The sequence below is a fragment of the Lucilia cuprina genome, chromosome 4 (assembly GCF_022045245.1).
Source record: "Lucilia cuprina isolate Lc7/37 chromosome 4, ASM2204524v1, whole genome shotgun sequence".
Classification (NCBI taxonomy): Eukaryota; Metazoa; Arthropoda; class Insecta; order Diptera; family Calliphoridae; genus Lucilia; species Lucilia cuprina.
Window position 1 is genome coordinate 98,935,625 of NC_060952.1, and position 18,265 is coordinate 98,953,889.

The 18,265-nt window shown below is 27.4% G+C and overlaps 1 protein-coding gene across 1 annotated transcript in view; it reads left to right on the forward strand.

Annotated features, from left to right (window-relative positions):
- LOC111684565 overlaps positions 1 to 18,265 on the forward strand; it is a 149,021-nt gene that overhangs the window by 49,577 nt on the left and 81,179 nt on the right. Inside the window, exons 3-6 of the mRNA XM_046948729.1 lie at positions 3,986 to 5,275; positions 8,147 to 8,364; positions 14,467 to 14,616; positions 14,955 to 15,388. Coding sequence (XP_046804685.1) covers positions 4,626 to 5,275; positions 8,147 to 8,364; positions 14,467 to 14,616; positions 14,955 to 15,388 — 1,452 coding nt within the window. The 5' untranslated portion in view covers positions 3,986 to 4,625. The remainder of the gene's footprint in view (positions 1 to 3,985; positions 5,276 to 8,146; positions 8,365 to 14,466; positions 14,617 to 14,954; positions 15,389 to 18,265) is intronic.

Below are 18,265 nucleotides of genomic sequence, written 5' to 3' on the forward strand. Positions count from 1 at the left end.
TTTATTCTCCACCAACTCAAATACAAAACGTGTGTATGTGAGTGAAGGCAGTAATGTGCATTTAAGAAATATATTTATAAAGTTGAGTGCATAGTTTTAAGAATGAAGAAAGTATATGTAAATTAAATATAACTAATGCACATACACAAATTAAACAAATATACCCTGTAGTACTTTTGTAGCAAATAAAGACTAAAATAACTATTTAAATTGTCGAAAAATATTTTTTGTTCCAAATTTTGGAAAAACACAAACCAAAAATGTCTTTTTGATCCCTTGTTGAACTACTGGGCTCCAGTAGATTTTTGAAAATACACGAGTATATATTTTATATACAGTTAAATATGTACATATTTGTATGTATTTTTTATATTTTTCTATTCACACGTACTTTCTTTCTATTTCTTCTTCTTAATCATACCCATATAAAGCAAAATAAACAAACAAATACACATGCATGTACTTATATTATGCTTAGAAACTAAATGCATTTTAAATTAGTTTTCTATTCGTGCTACATAGACACAGTTGCAGTAGGAAGGATATTATAAAGGATGTGTGTTTGTATTGCATTTGCTGCAATAAAAAAAGTACGATATCAACAGAAAAAAAAACAATAGTTAGTGTTAAGAAAATGCGTTTTAATATTTACTTAAGAAAACAATAAAACTTTTTTTAGAATATAGAACAAAAAATAAAATAAATAAAAGAATTTTGCTTTTAATATGGCTAATGTTTATTGACTCTGTAAGCAGTGGATGAAAAAATATATAGACAAAAAATAAACAGCTTTTTAAGTAATTACCGAACTAGTTGCTATCAGAAGAGAAGAGAAGCGAAAGAAGCAGAAAATAGTATATACTAACTAACTAACTAGTAGCCTCCTACTTCCCTGGCAAACCGGAGCTATTGTTTTCAATTCTCACCTTGACTACTGGTTAAAAAGCAATCAACAAGACCGATATATTTTGATACCCAACACCACTTAAGTGGGGAGCTTATATTGAGTTTGTGCTTATGTTTGTAACATACAAAAATATACGTCTTATATAAAGTATACCAATTTAACCCTAGCACCCATACAAAGTCCCCTTCAGAAAATTACTTGAATGTTCAAAATTACTTATAAACACAAATATCGCGATGATATTTAGCACAAATAAATATTATATAAATATATTCACAAAACTTTATCGGGCTTGGTCCATACTTCCCTCTAGCCCTACATATAAAAGTCTCTTTCAGAAAATTCAATTTTCATCCATAAATTTGCTTAAAAGTATTGTAGCAATGAATTATTATAAAGAATAAATCACATTTAATATTCATAACTGGTGTAGGGTATTATATGGTTTATAGTTTCATACTTGTTTGAAATGGTCAAGTGGATACAAATTATCATTATGTATTTTTTGTAATATTTGAATGAATTTTATTTTCTAGGAAAAGTTGTTTTTGCAACAATATAACGTAGGACTAATGACAAAGATATAGGTCGTTCGATTCAACTAATTAGACCCATCTGAGCAAAAGCGTTATTTTAAAATTTTTTTTTATTTGCAATACGCAACATTTCAGAAGAATATTGCCAATGTCTGCCAAATATTTCGAAACGGGTCCAAAAGACTAATTTTCGTATACAATTTTTATACTGCTGTTGCAACACAGAGTCTAATAAATAGCTATACATGTACAAAATACAAAATTGAAGTCTGTATTTTTTTGAAAAAAAAGTAAAAACGCTTATCGCATACACAGATACAATACATTGGAGGGAAATTGTGCGCATTAAACAACTACAACAAGAGAGCAATACAGCAGAAAAAAAAAATACTAAACAAAAACTTGCAGTTTTATTGTTAAGACTTATAAATAAAATGCAGCAAGTACAAAAAGAATAAACAAGAAAAGGAATATACAAAAAAAAAAACAACAGCAACAAACTCCACTAGTATAAACAATACAACAAAAACTAGCAACTTCACTTTACTGCACTACACTTCATATAATGCTCCATGTAAAATACTAAAAGCAATTGTTGCTAACGTGGCGTAAAAGAAGGAAAAAAAAAGCACTGACAAACTTTACAAGACTTTTACAATCTACTATCTTTGCTATATAAATATGTAACTAATACAAGAAATAAGGGAAAACATAGTTGTCTGTCCATCTCTAGCTCTATCTCTCTCTCTCTCTCGTTTTCTATTTAAAGTATTATGTATTTTAGGGGCGCTGTAATTGCAGTTTTACAGATTACGAACGGCTTTTGTTTCGATATTTTAAGTACCGTTTTAGGTTAATGTGCGATTATGTTACATTTTTTATAATATCTAACTACAAAAAAATAACTAAATAAAAAAAGATTTAAACCAAAAGAAATAAAGATTTGCAAAAACTTGAAAAAAGAATTGCATAAATTGTTTGTTCCATAAACTATTCTTACTTATACACCCTTTTTAAAGTTTTACTATTTTGTTGTTTTGCTATTCGGTCATTGTGTTAGAGTCGTTAAATTAAGTAGATTTATGTTAAACTGTAAATCAAGCGGCAACAGTAAATGCGTTTGGCGTTGTAGAAAGGGCGTGAAGTTGGTGTTAAGTAGTTATTAATAAATCTTAAGTGTTTTAGTTTTTCATAATTGACTACTTAAGTGGAGAATGTGTTTTTTGTTTTTTTTTTTTTTTTGTGTAAAATAAGATAATGTTACAATTAATGACATGCCTCAGAAAAAGGGGTTTTTTCAAGATTTAAGTAAAATTTACTCTACTTACATAAGTAATTATACATTTCATATTGTAAACTTTCGGCTGAATGAAAAATTGTATGAAGATTTTAGGCAAATTATATTTATAAAACTTCTTTTTTTAAAGGGTAAGTTTATGGCACATATACTGCATAGTCTTAGTTGTTAGACCGAGTAGATCATATATTAATTCCATAAACAGCTTAACGGTTTTTTTGGAATAATCGCTAGAATGCCTTTTAACGTTTTTAAGGGTTTAAAAGTGTAACTTATTACAATATGGGAAGACCAAAGAGAGAAGTGCGTCTCTGAGGTTGAAATAAGCAAGGAACTTAAAATAAACTTTATTACAAAAAATTCAATAAGTTAATTATTCCACACAACAATTACTCAAACGGTTAAACATTTTCATCACCTGTTCAGAGCGTCAACTGCAAAATACATCCAATTTATTTCTTATTAGAAATAATTTGACAGTAGTGACAGTAGTAATAAAAATTGAAACAGTAAATGAGTAAAAAGCAGAAAAAAACCTTTTTTGTTACCTTATCATAATTTACAGTAATTTTTGAAAAACATTTGTAACATGTGTTACCGCAAATTTGTAGTGATTACCGTAGTTTTAAAATTGAATCATAGTTTTTTTCTTACTTTTTATTTCTTGCCAACAAATTGTGGGAGTCACTAACATTTAGGAAAATTGTATACATAACATAGCTAAACTAACTGGGTTTGAGAAGTTAGAGAAAACAATGTGAAATAAATAGTTTTTTTTTTCCACAACAAATCATGTGTAATTAACAAATGACAAGGTTTTGGACTAATACTTAAGTAAACAAATGCAATTAAAAGAAAATTATAGAACAAAAGATAAAGGAAAAAAATGCAAAAAATAAAATTTAAAACAGACTGCTTTTATACAGGGAAAATCATTAAAAAATTTAATAAGATTTATGTCGCACTTTTTTGTAAAGAAAGAGAGAAAAATATTAAAAAAAAACAAACGATGGCTTGTGGTTGATATTTTGCTAATACTCAATACTCATTCGTCTTAGATAAATTAATGAGTATTAACTTTCTAAAGCATACTTTTAAGAGACTTCAAAGACGTATGATTTATTTGTAATTATTACCCTAATAAATATAACGTATACGTTCAGGTATACTTAAAGCATAATTTTTTACTTTTCTATTTTTATGTTGATTTTAATCAAACATTTCTATTTGTTCTTTTATTTGCAGATAATTTTCCATAAATATAACAAAACAATTTTTAAAATAAAAGGAAAAAGTCTCAAAAACAGAAAACGTTATGAAATGATGAGAAAATTGCCAAAACTAAATTGAAATACTAAAATTTGTATTAAACTATTTAAACAGAGAACTGCAACGAACAAAAAATCGAATATACAACATCAACAACACAAGCAACTAGCAAAAAACAATGAAATTTCCCAAACATTTTGCTTTAACAATAAATATTGGCTTTGAAAACGATAACTATAAAAGTATGAATACCGCAGAATAACAACAGCAGTATCAGCAACAATAACAAAAAATTCTAACTAAAAATTTATGCCATAACAAGCCAAACCTACAAAAAAAAACAAACATAGAAAATTGCAAAAAAGAAAAAACGAAAATCAAAATCGATGGGAAAAAACCAATGTGTTGTTGCTAAAAACTTAAACATTTGCAGGCAGAGTCTAATACGACAAACGGACGGAAAAAAATAAAACAAAAATAAAATGTTAAACTGTAACAACAAATGCATAGGAAAATAGTAATAAAACACAAACAAAAACGTTGTTAAAATAACAAAAGCAACAATAATATTGGAAAAAAAAAATAAATTTATATAAAACTTCAATAAACCAACATTATGCGGCTGACAAACTGCAATTGCTTGACAACGGCAGCAGCAACAACAACAAAACACGAAAAACAACAACTGCTGAAACTAAACAGCACAAAAACAATAACAACTAAAGACTGCAAAACACTACCAACAACACACACAACAACTACAAAAATAAAATCATTAAAAACATGCAAAAAATCACTGTCAACGGCAGCAACTGCTGCTCTAACAACAACTATAGCAACAGCTACCACCACGCTAGCTAGTACTTTAAATTCAGCAACAGAACTTCTCTACACTAGAATAAATATAACAACAGCAACTACTACAACAACAACACCACCCATACCAGCAGCTGAAACTTTAACAACAAATTGTCGTTCTCGCTTAAAGCCAATGTGGTGGTGGCGCCATCAACATCGCTGGCATTCTCTAACCGCCACCCTACTAATATTTTGTCTTTCCGCCATCATTCAATCATCACCCGCTCTTAATATACAAGCCTCCAAATCGGACATTTATAAAAATCTACGTCTCGGTCATCGTATCGTTCAGACACGCTACGGTCGTTTGCATGGTCTAATACTGCCACTAGATAATTATCGGTTTTTACGTTCGGTTGAAGTGTTTTTGGGTGTTCCGTATGCCACACCACCCACCAAACAAAATAGGTGAGTTTAAGTTTATATTGTTGAATTTTTTCCGTTATTATTTTTAAAAATGTAGTGGCGGTTGCACTGCCATTGAAAATGCAACATATGGTTGTGCAATTTTGTATTCATGCACTTATTAAATTGTTTGTTTTAATTGTAGTGTTTTATTAAACTGTTAAACTGTTTTATACTCCGCTCATTATTAGTTTAGTTCTAGTTCAGTTCTAGTTCAGTTCTAGTTCAGTTCTAGTTCAGTTCTAGTTCAGTTCTAGTTCAGTTCTAGTTCAGTTCTAGTTCAGTTCTAGTTCAGTTCTAGTTCAGTTCTAGTTCAGTTCTAGTTCAGTTCTAGTTCAGTTCTAGTTCAGTTCTAGTTCAGTTCTAGTTCAGTTCTAGTTCAGTTCTAGTTCAGTTCTAGTTCAGTTCTAGTTTAGTTCTAGTTCAGTTCTAGTTCAGTCATAGTTCAGTATTATTTACTTTTCTTTCAAATTTGTTTAAATTAAATCACAATGTTTTTACATCATCAAAAATGTTTATATGCAAAAATACAACAACCTTTTCATAAATTAAGTATCCTTGAAATATTTTCAAACAAAAATATGAGCTGATTTGGCTCAAATTAAAAAAGTACAACACGCACTTGAACAAGTACTCCCACCACTTAGCAATGAAAATAAAATATAAAAAGTATTTTGAAAAATAAACAATACACAATATGAAAAACAAAATAATTGTACTTTGTAGCCCATGTTAAATAAATAAATTTAACCTACAAAATACCTTTTGAATATTTGGCTAAAATTATGTTTATTTCAATACAAACATAAAAACGGAAAGGAAAAAATCATGGTCGGGTTTGGTTGGCTGATTGTTTGTTTTACGGATGTTGTTTTTTCCACTTAGTTTTACTTTTTAAAAATGGCATACTCTTGTTGAAGTTTTGTAAACATGATCCGCTTAACATGGATTTTTCCCGCAGCTTGTTTAACGATTTTACATTTTTTTTTTACTTTTTAAAAAATTTTATTTTTTATTGCTTTTTATTATTTGTTAACAAATTTCGAAATTCCTATAATTGCGTGTGACACTAAACACAAATGAGAAGTGAAACCAACGAAATAAAAAAAAGAAAAACTTAATAAGGATTCTGTTTCATTTTCTCGGGAGAAGGGGTGTTTGAAATAAAAAAGGACTTAAAATTAGAAATAGGATTTGAATGTATAGCAACAGCTGTTGAAAAATTTTGTACATGAAATAAAAATGATAAAAAATACAAAAAACAAACAAATCATCAAACCACTAAACAACAACCAACCAACCAGTCAGACAGCCAGTCACTCAAAGCCACAAAAAATGAGAAAAACATTTGCGTTTTAATAACGAAAATTGTAAAAAATGATGACGGCATAAGGTTGTCTTTAATATAAAATCATATTTAAATTGTATGTGACACTGATACTTGGAAACAAGTGAATAATGAATAGTGATGTTAATGTTAATATTTTAGGGCTGAAATTCCCAAAAAACAAACCTCCTTCCTTCTCCCTTTCTGCCAGATGTCTGTCTGTCCGTCTATGCAAGTACCAAAATTTGTTTACATTCTACATTGATTGCGGTAATGGCAACAACTTTACATTATCAGCAACAACATGTTGACCCATCATTATAATTTTATGTTTTAAATGTGTCCTTTTTTTAAATTATCTCTATGTTTTGTATATTTAATGATTGTGTAGCGAGAGCTGTTTTTAAACATTACTTGAATTGTGTCGACCATGAATATTGGTAATGGTTTTAATCACAGCTGCAGCAGCCTGAAACTAAAATTTATATTGAAAAAAGCTTATTTATAGCTTTAAAAAAGTTTATTATAAAATAGCATTAAACCGAAAAAGCTTTTTATTGTCCTTGTTAACAAGATTGCAAAATAAAATTATCAAGCTTTTGTGCCTAAGCTTTTTATGGTTGTCTGAAAATATTTATATAAAATTCGAAAACAACTTTGTTAAAGGCTTTTCTGTCGAGAGCTTTACAGCTTGTGGTATAGGTTTTTTGAGTATTCTGGGAAAAGTACTTTTTGAACTTTTTGCGAAAAAATTATTTGAAGCATCTTTAATGTTTTAAGAATAAAAACTATTTGTGGAACATATAATTTAAAGTTCAAATCATTTTATTAAAAATAAAGCTTCTAAAAGTTTTTTTCTAATGAAAGTTTCTTTGAAATTGTGTGCAAAAAAGCTTTCTTAAGCTCTTTGTGATAAACGTTTTTATGTTTTCAAAAATATCATATTAAAACTTTTTGTTTTGAAGCTTTTGTGAAGCTTTTTGTGAAAAATGTTTTGTGAAGTGCTAACATTTAAAGGATGTTACAATTTTCTGTTAACAAAAAAGCTTTTTTCTAAAAAAAACCTAGACGTTTTTGTTCTTTGTGAGAAAATGTTTTAGCTTTTTTGTTAAAAAGAGCTTTTTATGCTTTTTGTGCTTTTTGCTATAGAATATTGTTTGTTTTGCTACAGAATATTTTAAAGACTCTTTTAGGCTTTAAACAATACCATGTTGGAAAGCACTTCTGAACTTTTTCCAACCAATATGTATTTCTAAACTCTAACAAAATTCAGTTAAGCTTTATTATTATAAACTAACTAACCAAGAACAGAACAAGTTCTCATATTATTCTCACTTTAAGTTTTAGTACATTCATATTCTTAGAATAAAATAACAAAAATACATTTATTTAATATCCTTAAACTTTAATATCTCTTTCACATTATATGATTGTAGCTTTTGGCGAATTGATTGTTAATTTCCTTTCAAAACAATAAATATATTTATTTTGATCTTCTTATCTTAATTCTTTATATTACTGTTTTTCTTTAATTTTTTTCTTTACAGATTTAGTCCTACACGTGCACCAGCTCCCTGGGATGGTATACGTATATCAGATACATACAGTCCCGTCTGCCCACAACGTTTGCCAAATATACAAAATGAAACGGCTGCATTGGAGAAAATGCCAAAAGGACGTTTAGAATATTTAAAAAGACTATTGCCACATCTGGAAAATCAATCAGAAGACTGTCTATATTTAAATATATTTTCACCCATCAATGGTTAGTACAATGACATGTGACATACTTGGCTGATAAAAACAATATTTGATGTTTTTCTTTTATTTTGGAAAAAAGGGAGAAAGACAAAAGAATCAAAAAATTTGCCTTAAATACATAAATGTTTTAAATACATAATAATTTTATGTGCCAAAAACAATATTGATATTACCCCAATAAATAGTTAGATAAATATGTTATATAAATAAATGCATAAATGTATGAATACATACATATACACATACTCATACATGTGTATATAAGTGTATTTCACTTTATTGCAGAGGATTAATAAACTTTGCCAAAGCCAAATAATGGTTTTTACATAAAACTAAAATTTATAACCAACATTTTTACAGTGCTGCCAATACATATATTTACATATATGTATGTATGTGTATACTAGAATATAAACTTCCTGATAACAAGACAGACAAAAATGTTTTTAATTAAAAATTAACCACAAAAAACGTTTCATAATCTCATTAATTTATTTAATAAAAAAATGTAAACAACTGAAAACAATAACAAACAACTACAACAACAACATACATATACAGTCTTGTGTGATGTAATATAAATATTTTATTAATTGTTTTTTTACAAATCACTAAAAAAAATGTAAAATTTCCAACAACTTTTACTTTCAAGCACAAACGCACTGTTTAACAAAATATAAAAAAATAAATAAAATTACTATAATTAAAATAATAAATTCAATTAAGAAAAAAATTAAACAACAAAATGCCGCTACATATGGTAAATGACAAAACAAAAACATCGACAATGAATAATTAAATTTGTTGCAGATAAACAGATTTATTTTAGTAATGGTATACACCGAATTATTATTATAAAAACTAAATAAATCGTTTAGAGCTCATAAAAAGCTTTTTTCTTGAAAGCTATAATCTCAAAGTTTTATTCTCTTTTCTGTTAAACAGAAACTTTTTCTCCAAACAGTTTTTCCTAAAATATGTTTTTAAACATAGATTATTTTCATAAAAAAGTTACTTAAGTAGAAAGCTTTTTTGATTTTTTCTCAAAGAAAATACAAAACGTTTTTATAAAAAAAGCTTTTTCCAAAGCTCCCTCATTAACAAATTTATCGATTTTTTTTTTTTGAAAAAAAGTTTAAAAATAGCTTTATATTATGATCAGTTATATATCTTTCTTAAGAAATCAAAATTTTGGACGAAAGCTTAAGAAGTTTTTGTATAGAAATCATCAGAAATAAATTATTTGTTTAAATAACGTTTAAATAAAAAATGGTCGTAAGACTCATATACAACTCACTTTTAAAAGTTCTATTTTCATCATATAGACACAGGATGACCGACTATACTTTGTCAGCAGTATAACATTTTTTGACATTAATTAGAATGTAATTTAAATTTAATAAAAAAAACGTATCCGTTAATCTACATTTAGACAGGAAAAAGCGACATGTGTCCATACATTTTAATGTTTAATCAATGTAAGTAAACAATATACTCCAACACAAAGTTAAAAAGTTAATATTTAATAAAAAAAATACAAATACAATTTTATTACTTGTGTCAATTGGGCCTTCAAAAACCACATGAAATTCAAATAAAATCCCTATCACACAGAGACCTTATAAAACAACAAGGAGTAAATAGCCAAATACAAAAACAGCAAAAAAAATAATAATTAAACTCTCACACTGTGAACGACAATAAAAATACCACCAAATAAAGAGAAAATGTTAAAATAAAACAATTACATACATCTCAATATTCGGTTAAATGGTTACTTTGATGACTAAAACACTAAACAACACACACAAACATACACCTTCACATACACATGTATGTATGTACTTGAGTGTAATGAAACCGAAGTATAGACGCATAAACACTCACACACACATACATACTTTTAGACCTATCAACAAGAGCTGTTTAAAACAATATGTATGAATGTATTTGTGGTCATTTCCTGTTTAATACACATCAAATACAGGCACACATGTGGTAAAAGTTCCCCCATTAAGTAAGTGAGTAGAAAGGAGAGTTTAAGAGCTGTTATTGTACTGAATATGAGTGAGTGCCATTCAGTCAGACAGTCACTTTATTGGTTACTGCGTTAAATAGATTCTCAACTACATTTCAATCAAAATTACCATTTTGTGTAAAAATCTTCATTTTCTTCCTTCGTACGTACGTTACGTTCGTTAGCTCATTCATTGTGTTTGTTAATGATGCTACTACTGCTGCTGCTCAGTTGTTGACATCAAATCAAATGGAAACCACCTCATTTTAATCATTTACACGTAAACGACAAGAGTCCATTCAAATCAATGGCTGTTTATTGTTGTTGTTTTTTTATTATTATTTTTTTTTTTTCGTTCTATTTTTAGTGTTTTGTATATGTCTGCTTTAGGGAGACGTATTTTAGAAAGCCAGACTCTTTAACGACCTCTAATGCATTAAGTATTAACACACACATAACTTTTAGTAATCTAGGGATACTCAAGGCTGTGTGGCAAGTAGTTGGAAAAAAACCAAATCAATTTAATTTAACTACTTTAGGGACTTTAAGTAGGCAAAAAGAAAGGAATTTTTTTGTTTTTACTTTCAAATAATTTTTTTTGTTTTTTTATATTTTAAAGTATTTTCCAAATTATTTTCGCACGAATTCATAAAAATCAACTAGAGTCAATAGAGTAATATAATGAAATTGATATTAAATGATCATTAAACCATGAGAATATGTAAATTGTTGCTTTTTCTTTAATACATTAGAATAGTGAATGTTGTCGAAAAGGAGCTTAAAGAAAATTTTTGATATTTGTTAAATAAGTATAAACAGATAAAAAGCTTTAGTAAGATCTTGCATAACATCATTCAAAAATCAATAACTTTCTTTAAAAAAATATTTTTCGGATAACTGAAATAGTTTTTTTTTTAATAATTTTAAATTCCTTAAAACAAGGCATCACTTCTTCATCATATTTTCTTTTAAACGTTGTTTTTTTTCAAAAATATTACATTATATCAAACTTTAATAATTTGATCGAAAAATATGCTCATGAAATTGTTTCACTAAAAGCATTATATCTGCTTTCAGTTTTATTCTATTTTTCATTATTTTCACAATAGTCCCTTTTTAAAAGTTATCATTGTCACTACTTATTAATTTATTGCTTTAGCAGCTGTGTGTCAGCCTATCGTTTTATGTTAAATTTATTTTTTGTAATATTTTTCTTTTCTTTCTCTTTCTATCTCTCTCTCACTATAACTACATACAGATATAAATTAATTTAAAAAATGTACATTCCTACGAGCAGCCATATTTACATACTTGAAATGCAACACATTAATTTTCATTTATTATGTGTTTATAAAAGTGATATATTTATGTAAAAATAATACGAGAAAAAAGCATAATTTTAATGAAAAAAATTAAAATGTAAAAACAGAGCAAGGCATTCACTGTTAACACCTCGGGCGTATGAGAAATATTTTTAACAAATAATTAACACTCATACGTACAGATACAGAAGTGATTGTCTTCGGTTTAATTTCAAGAATTTTATACACAAAGTTTTTTATTAAAGCGGATTTTGTAGCACTGGCAGAAAATTAATGGATTTTTTATTTGAAATATTCCATTTAACTTAAAAAAAATACACTCTGACCTAATTATTTTAAAACTGACCTTCATAACAATAACCAAAACAAGCTAAACAAATTGAAATTCATAATATAAAAACATTTTTAAATGATGTGAATTTATAGCTAAAAGCTTTTGATTAAAGACATACAAACATACATAAATGTATTTAGCATAAAGTAGAAAAAAAGCAGATTTATTATTTTAAGCAAACGATGAAAAAATACAAAAAAAAAAAATATGCTACACACATTTATGCCCAAATATTAACATGCATTTATAACAGAGGAAATTACTAAAGGAAACAAATGATCAAAAAGGAAATAAATCGTCTAAAATTGCCTTAAAGCACAAATGAAACCAAACGAACTAGTTTAATATCCGGCGTATTAAAATGGAAAATTAGTGAAACGAGAACAAAAAATATAAACAACAAACTAAATTTAAATACAAACGAAAAATAAAAACAAATTATTGGGATTAATGTGATGTTAAAAATTTAAAGTAACGAAGTGTTTTCAAGGAGGAACTTTAAGAAGGCAAACGATAGAAAAGTCATCCATCTAACAGACTAAATGACTGTCTAACAAACAAACTAAATAATTAACTATCTATCTAACTAACTAACTAACTAAATAACTAAATAACTAAATAACTAAATAACTAAATAACTAAATAACTAAATAACTAAATAACTAAATAACTAAATAACTAAATAACTAAATAACTAAATAACTAAATAACTAAATAACTAAATAACTAAATAACTAAATAACTAAATAACTAAATAACTAAATAACTAAATAACTAAATAACTAAATAACTAAATAACTAAATAACTAAATAACTAAATAACTAAATAACTAAATAACTAAATAACTAAATAACTAAATAACTAAATAACTAAGTAACTAAATAACGAGCGAACTAACGAAATCGACTCGGAAAGTGAGTCTAAACTGATTTTTATACTTTAAGGTTTCTGTAGTACCAATATTTTTGGGTGTTATAAAAAATCTCGTAATACCCTCCCAACTTTAGTGATGTAGAGTATAAATATTCTACTCTTAACTACCTTTCCTTCTCCGCCATTTTAACTTTGTTCACCTTATTTATATTAATAGATTTTATTTTATCATTTAACAAGAATAAAAATGCAGTTAATTTTATTTTATTTTCATTTTATTCCTCACACATACATCTCTACACATTTTATGTCCATCATTTATTTCAATAACATTTTATGGTTCATACTTTTCTTTCACCTAACATATCTGCTCTTTCATTCTCTCTCTATCCATCTCTCTCTCATTCTTACATTCCACAGCTAAATCAAACATTTTTGTTTGTAAGTGTGGATATGTATAAGTGAGTGTCTGTTACTATGACTGGTGTTTGTTTGATAAACATTTGAATGTAATTAATTAAAATTAATCATACGTCACGTAGCAACACAACGAAGGAAGCATGAATAAATATAACAATGTCTGAGAGAAAAAAAAAACAATAAAAAAATCCAAAACAAAAACGGACATATAAAAACTGGAAAGAAAATAAGGAAAAAAACAGCAACAAATAAAATAAACATTATTGTTGCTAAACGCCCTCTCTCAGACGTAAATTTTGTAACAAGTTTAAAAAAAACAACAAGTTTCGCTGGGGTCCATATAATAAAGTATACACCGCTACTATGTTAAAGCCAAATAAAGCTGCTTATCTTAAGAACTCTTCGCAAGATAACATTTATTTTCCTTAATTTTTGTTTATTTTTTAAGGAAAGAAAATAAAAAAAAACAACAATAGATTAGCAAGAAAACAAAAATTCCTTAGTTTTATACCAGCTTTTATTTTTAGTTGTTTTTTTTTTCGTTATTATATCCTTATGGCATATGTTAGTATATAGCAGGGCAATAATCATTTATTTCACTTTCTGTAGCATTTTTACCTTTTTCCTGGTTGTTTTTGCGTATAGTGTCTGCTAAGTTAGTGGCAGTTGTAGTCTTCCGGAAACATTTAATGGAGCTTAAGAACGCGTTTACTGCAAACAGTCATGAATTTTTATTTTCGTATGTTTATTATAGTCACTTTTTTAGTCAAAAGGTTTTGCTGTTGGTAACTTTTGTTACAGATGTGTTATTTTAAAATGCTTTAAAATTGATAAATTATAATAAAATATAGTAACCTTTATTTGTATGTATGTGTCTGGTATTTAAATATTTTCTTAAAACTATTTCAAAGAAGAAAAGTTAGGTTTTTTCCTTTGAACTATGAAATACTTTTCTATAGATTTCCCCGAAAATCTCTAACTTCAGACAGTTTTCCTATGAAAGAACAACTGCTATTTTATTAATTTATCTTTTCACATATAAACAACAATATATTAATTTATTTTCATAGAATTCTTAAACAGAACCAAAAACCATTATTTAAATAGATTTTTTTCTCTATTTCGTTTTCTTTATTTAGCCGGAGCTAGTGAGAAAAAATTACCAGTAATTGTATTTATACACGGTGAATCATTCGAATGGAGCAGCGGTAATCCCTATGATGGCAGTGTATTAGCCAGCTATGGTGAAGTTGTGGTAGTAACGCTTAATTACCGTTTAGGAATTCTAGGTAAGTGCAACAATGGCAACAATAACAACAACAAAGCTTAAAAAAATAACTAAACTAAAAGTTAACGTACTCTAGCAGTAAAGAGGAGAAAAAGAACATAATAATAAATTATTATATTTAAGAGCTAAAGCACAAATTTACACACACACACACCCATACAGGCACACATAGAAAATGTATAAAGAAAAACATTTAAGGTGCGTGCCTAGCTCAATAGAAAAGTTGGAGAATACCTGCCGGTATCACCATTATTTATGAGCTTAATAAACTGTAGCTGTTTTTTTTCTATTTTACCTTTCTGCTTTCTCAAACTTTATTTATTTATATATTCTCAACAGGTTTTCTAAATGCCAATCCAAATCCTCAACAACATGCACGCGTTGCCAATTATGGTCTAATGGATCAAATAGCAGCATTACATTGGATACAACAAAATATTCAAAAATTTGGTGGTGATCCCAATGCTGTTACTCTAGCGGGTCATGGTACTGGAGCAGCTTGCATTAATTACCTAATGTCTACACCCACTATGGTAAGAGGTCTTTTCCAGCGGGCCATTTTAATGTCGGGTTCAGCCTATTCCTCTTGGGCTTTGGTGGAAGATCCTGTTTCGTTTGCTGTTAAATTAGCCAAAGAGGTTAATTGTTCCATACCAGATGATTTAAATAAAAATCATGAACAAATCGTAGATTGTTTGAGAGATGTTCCATTGGAGGATTTGTATGCAGCGGATATACAAGCGCCCACGTTTTTAACTTCCTTTGGGCCATCGGTAAGTGAGGAGAGGGGTAAAGAATGTGGTAAATAAATATGATAATCTATTGGCAACATTTGACAATATTGTATATTCTTTGAAATGTCTAATACTTGAATTTGTTCCAGAAAAATAGTGATTTTGAAAAGTACCAAAAAATTTACTCGAATTTATTTTCATATAGGCCTTAGTACTCGAATTCCAAAATAATATACCAACAGCTTATTTTGTGTGAGTAAATAAACTACTTTTTAAAATTTAAAGAAATTTGGCTCAATATTTTAGAATAAAATTAAATTTCCCGTTTTTCCCCTTTTTTGTACTTTTTCCCCCCAGTGAAATGCAAAAATTTTATTGCAATAAATATTACAGAGTAATTTAATAGGAATAATTCAATAAACCAAAAAAGTTTTCTTATGTGCTAAAAAAGTACCATAAATACAGTTTTCTCTCTTATACACCCAAAATGCACTGAATTTTAAAAAAGTACGAAACAGGTGTTTCATAATTTTGGGAGATGTTACCGAAATATTTATAAAAATTTTCAATAGTTCAAAAGTTATAAAGGGCCAAAAAAGGTACCAAATTCCCCTTTGTTGCACATTTTTACCCCTTAAAAGTACGAATTTCGAAAAAAGTACCAGACACCCATCTGCTAATTTTAAGAGTAGATACAGGTGCATTTAAAATTTTTCTTGTATCATTAATATTGTGTAAGATAATTAAGAAAACCAGTTTTATCCGTTTTTTCCCCTTTTTACCCGTAAATGTACAAATTTCCAAAAATGCCTCCTTAGTGTATCTACATAACCAATAACACATCTACTGTCAAAATTTCATGATTCTAGATTCAGCCGTTTGGACCGTGCGATGATGAATCAATCAGTCAGTAAAGCTACTCTTTATATATATATATATATATATATATATATATATATATTATATATATATATATATATATATATATATATATATATATATATATATATTATATATATATATATATATATAATATATATATATATATATATATATATATATATATATATATAATATATATATATATAGATTGCGAATTTCGTTCCTATTAATTGAATGTACATTCTAATTAATGATACCCAAATTACAATAAGAAGTAATTATAATTGGTAAACTACAATAACAATTACAAGTTTTGCCAATTGAAAATAATTGTAACTTTAACTGTAATTACAAGTAATTGTAACTAACAATGTAATGAATTACTTTGTGTAATCGTTACCCTATTGTCTGCCGATAAACTTCAATTACAAGTAAATGTAATTGGTAAAACTTCAATTGCAATTATAAGGAATTCTAGTTGACAATGTTATTGTAATTGGAATCACTCCAATTACAAGTAATTGAAATTGATTTTCGCCCAATTACACATTACAAATAATTGCAATTGACCAGGTAATGAATTACTTTGTGTAATCATTAGCCCCAAGACCAGAAACAGTAAAATGTTTATTAAAAAAAATATTTAGTTAAAAAAAATATTTAAAAAAATAAATTACAAACCTGCCCCAAAAAAGTGAATGACTGAATGACAAGTGAAAGCAAAATACAACAAATTATGAAAAAAATGTCATTTTAATAGGCTGTAAAATGAAACAATGAATAAAAAACCAATGACGATGGTGATGAAGATGATGGCATATTGTAACCGTAATATTTATATGACGGACTTTTTCTTTATATTCTACTAGAAAGGTTCTAGTAGCAAACCACCTCCAAACAAAAGCTTTTATAGCCATTGACATTGCTATTGCTGCCCATGTACATGGAGTGTTAAATTTATAGTGTCTCAATTGATGATGGCATATTTTAAAATTGTATTTTTTTTTTTTTCATTCTTTCTTCTTTTCATTCTTCAACAACAACATTTACATTATTCTGCTTTCATTTTTTTCTAAACAATTTTTATGATAGCAAAAAGAAATTTTTTTTTAGAAAGTTTGAAAAAATTATATATAAAAAAATATAATAATGGAAAGTTGTATATGAAATAGAACAAAGGCCATGAATAATAACAACAACTACAAGGGCAACATATATAAAAGAGAAAAAAAAAACAAGAAAATGAAACATTTAAAAGTGCTGTACAAGCTACAGATAGAGTGAGAGTACAAAGTATAGATACTTGAAATAGGCTAAAATACTTTTAAATGAACTTATGACACTGTTGTACACTTGGACAACAAAACATTCTTGACAATGTTGAAAAAGCAAGAGAAAAATTATAATAATACAAAAAAAAACTGATAAAAAAGAAAACATATTTATTTGTATGTATTTATGTTTACACGCATACAAGATGTTGATTGTCCTTGTGTGTTAATGAGTATCTGAGTATCTGTAGTGAAGTGTATGATATTTATTATGTATGTATACATATGTGTAGTATATTGGTGTGTAGTTTGCTGTTACGTGTCGAACTAGTACTTGATAATAATGAAGAAAAGCTATTTTTGTAAGCTTCCACTTGCTTTTTCTTTCTGCTTCTACTTCAGTTTTCTAATAGTCTTTTTCAGTTTTGCTTAGATTTCGATGGTCTTCTTTATTGTTTGTCATGAATTTAAACTTGAGCTGCTGTTATTGCTTCAATGCTTTCTTTACAGTCAAGTGTTGAACTCATGACCAAAATTTTTTACAAGATATACACTTTAGTGGTGCACGACCAATACTGCGATATCTTATAAATGGAATGACGAATCCTATATTGAATTATATCCAATCTTTTTAATGGCGGGTATAAACATTGGCATTTTTATAAATCCTTACCTATAAATTATTACATTTACATATTGTTAAAGAATAAATTCTTTTAAAACTGAACCTGCCTTATATTGTGTTATATTAACGCCATATTTT